At 51.5% G+C, this 3,672-nt stretch overlaps 1 protein-coding gene across 1 annotated transcript; it reads left to right on the top strand.

Annotated features, from left to right (window-relative positions):
- Positions 1–96: 96 nt before the first annotated feature.
- On the top strand, positions 97–882 carry LOC105569565. Its single transcript, XM_012026136.1, has one exon. The coding sequence runs from the start codon at positions 97–99 to the stop codon at positions 880–882; it is 786 nt and encodes a 261-aa protein (XP_011881526.1).
- Positions 883–3,672: the final 2,790 nt, after the last annotated feature.

The raw sequence follows: 3,672 nt of genomic DNA, 5'->3' as shown, positions 1-3,672 counted from the left end.
TTCCTTGCGATTCACATCCTTGGGCATTCCGAACATAGAATTAAGAGAAGTAAGCCCCATAAATTGGTGACCCCGACGTGATCGCAAGGTTGAAAAATGCCGCAAGACGAGAGAGTACAAATTACGGCTGAAAGCCTCGTACACAAAGTCGCTATTCGCGTACCCCCCTTCTGGAACGACGAACCGGAACTATGGTTCGCACAATTAGAAGGTCAATTTACAATTAGCGGAGTTACACAAGACTCCACGAAATACTCGTACGCTCTATCTCAACTAAATTCCAACCAAATCAAGGAGATTAAAGACGTCATCACTCAGCCTCCCGCGAACGATAAGTATGAAACGGTGAAGCAAGCGCTCATACAGCGAATGTCTGTCTCCCAAGAACAGCGCACACGACAGCTCTTAGAGCTAGAGGAGTTAGAAGATCGCAAACCATCACAATTTTTGCGACATCTCCGTACCCTGGCCGGAAACAATGTGCCGGACTCTCTCTTACGCACGCTCTGGTTGGGAAGACTTCCACAACAGGCTCAGATGATTCTGGCCACCAGGGCCAACGACCGTCTTAACGATGTAGCAGAGCAAGCCGATCGCATCCACGAGATGACCAACAAGGCAGTGGTAGCTTCTACGTCCACACCTGCAGCAACCTCGCTCGAAGCAAAAGTAGAGGCTCTGACTAAGCAAGTTGCTTCCCTCACTACGCATCTTTCTCGAGACAAGAAACGGGACAAGAAATCCGAAAGGAAACGAAGTCGAAGTCGCAGTCAGAAGCCGACGAAGAGCACAGATAATGACAAGCACTGTTATTATCACAACAGATTCGGCGAGAAAGCTCAGAAATGCACCCAGCCATGCACCTACAAATCGGAAAACTAAAAGGGGAGTCACTAGCGGCGGCAAGCCGACTCGCCCCTTCGCAACGCCGCCTTTTCGTAACGTGCCGGGATACCAAGAAGCGATTTCTCATTGACACAGGGTCCGACGTCAGTGTATATCCACGCTCTATGACAGCAGGCTACACGGCGTCTTCCACCTACGAACTATTTGCTGCAAACGGCTCTACAATAAACACCTACGGCTGGCTTACATTGCAGCCGGAGCTCGGGTTACGACGTGCTTTCCCTTGGCGCTTTATCGTCGCCAACGTCACAGTACCCATCATCGGAGCTGACTTCCTGGCATACTATCACCTGTTACCCGATCTACAGCGAGGCCTTCTCCTAGACGGAAAAACAGAACTACGCACAAAAGGCACGGCAGAGGCAGGAACTACGCAATCCGTCAAGGTGCTGGCAATAGAGAACGACTACCATCGTATCTTGGCAGAATTTCCCGGGATTACGCGGGCTACTGCCGGGACGCGAAAAGCAAAACACGCTACCAGGCATCACATCAAGACGACGGACGGCCCACCTGAAGCCTGTCGTCCACGAAGACTCGCCCCCGACAAACTCAAGGCAGCCAAGGCTGAGTTCGACCTCTTGCTGCAAGAAGGGGTCATACGAGTATCGAAGAGCCCCTGGGCGACGCCACTACACATGGTGCCAAAAAAAGGGGATTCATGGCGGCCCTGTGGAGACTACCGGAGACTCAACGCGAGGACCGTCCCCGACCGCTACCCTATCCCACATATTGAGGATTTTTCGCAACGCCTCCACGGCAGCAGAATCTTCTCTACACTGGATCTTGTACGAGCGTACAATCAGATCCCCGTACACCCCGAAGACGTTCCGAAGACGGCGATAACTACGCCGTTCGGACTCTTTGAATTCCTCTTTATGCCGTTCGGACTTCGCAACGCAGCACAAACGTTCCAGCGCTTCATCAACGAGATCATAAGCGACCTGGAATTCTGCTATGCATACATTGACGACATCCTAGTCGCCTCTAGCAACGAAGAGGAACACAAAGAGCACCTGCGTACACTCTTTAAACGCTTAGAAGAGAACGGCATATTACTGAGCCCGGCTAAGTGTGTTTTCGGAGCCGACAAGGTTCTGTTCCTGGGATACGAGGTCTCCGCTGAGGGCACACGACCTCCCGCAGACAGAGTCGAGGCGATCAAACAATTTCCCAGGCCGGAGAACGTCCAACAGATGCGACAGTTCCTGGGCACACTGAACTTCTACCGAAGATTCATTCCCGAGGCCGCTCAGGACCAAACCATACTAAACGGTCTACTCAGCGGGCCCAAGACTAAAAAGAAGGCTCCCATTACGTGGACTGCCGAATTAGACGAGGCCTTCGAAAAATGCAAAAGCAGTCTCTCAAGGGCTACGCTGCTGGCGCACCCTAAGCAAGATGCAGAAGTCACCCTTACGACGGATGCATCTGACACCGCCATAGGAGCAGTGATCCATCAACGAGTCGGAGAAGATTGGCAACCACTAGCCTTCTTCAGCAAAAAACTCAATCCGGCTCAACGAAAGTACAGCCCGTACGACAGAGAGCTGCTGGCGATTTATATGGCGATCAAACACTTTCGTCACATGCTGGAAGGGAGATTCTTCATCGTATTCACAGATCACAAGCCGATTACATACGCCTTCAACCAGGATCTCCTTCACAGCTCTCCCAGACAAGCCCGGCACCTACAATACATTGGTCAATTCACGACCGATATCCGTCATATCGCCGGCAAAGATAATACGGTCGCAGACGCTCTCTCTCGTATCGAGAGTATTCAGACCGCAGTTAATCTGGAGGACTTGGCCAAAGCACAAGAAGAAGACACCGAGATACAGGACTACCTGAAGGAAACTTCTTCACTCAGACTCCAGAGGATACAAATTCCCGGAACCAGCTCCACGCTGTACTGCGACACTTCGACACCGGTGGCACGACCATTTGTCACTAAACAGCTTCGAAGACAAGTGTTCCAATCTCTACACGGTCTGTCGCATCCAGGGACTAAAACAACAGCGAAATTAATATCGCAGCGTTACGTCTGGCCACGAATCAAGACAGACTGTCACGAATGGGCGAGAGCCTGTCTCGCCTGTCAGAAATCGAAAGTCCACAAGCACACGCATTCGCCTATAGGACAATTCGTCGGCCCCACAAGACGTTTCCAACACATACACATAGACCTGGTAGGACCACTACCATTGTCTCGAGGATACAGATACTGCCTCACAGCAATCGACAGATTCACAAGATGGCCTGAAGCCATTCCCGTGGGTGATATATCCGCAGAGACAGTTGCCCACAACCTCTTCACACACTGGATCTCGAGGTTCGGCACACCCACACGCATCACTACGGACCAGGGTAGGCAATTTGAAGCCGACCTGTTCCGTCAGTTGAATAAAATAACAGGCACGGTGCACATACATACCACAGCCTATCATCCAGCAGCCAATGGAATGGTCGAGCGCTTACACCGGCAGATGAAGACTGCAATCAAGTGCCACGCAACGGAGGCATGGACAGAGGTGCTCCCAGTCATCATGATGGGGATCCGAGCAGCATACAAGACAGATCTCCAAGCAACACCAGCTGAACTCGTATACGGTGAGACATTAAGACTGCCTGGTGAATTTTTACAGGAAACTCCACAGGAGACCAGCAGCTTGAGCGACTTCATACTGCAGCTGAAGAAAGCCATGAGAGATCTACGACCGCAGCCAGTAAAGAGGCATGGTACACCGGCCGTCTTCGAACATA

Source organism: Vollenhovia emeryi, unplaced genomic scaffold, assembly GCF_000949405.1.
Source record: "Vollenhovia emeryi isolate VEMERY1.0 unplaced genomic scaffold, V.emery_V1.0 DF942240.1, whole genome shotgun sequence".
NCBI lineage: Eukaryota > Metazoa > Arthropoda > Insecta > Hymenoptera > Formicidae > Vollenhovia > Vollenhovia emeryi.
This window is presented reverse-complemented; position numbering and strand designations above follow the sequence as displayed.

Excerpts from the sequence above, each read along its gene's own strand:
- LOC105569565 (XM_012026136.1), top strand. The coding sequence starts at position 97 with ATGCCGCAAGACGAGAGAGTACAAATTACGGCTGAAAGCCTCGTACAC.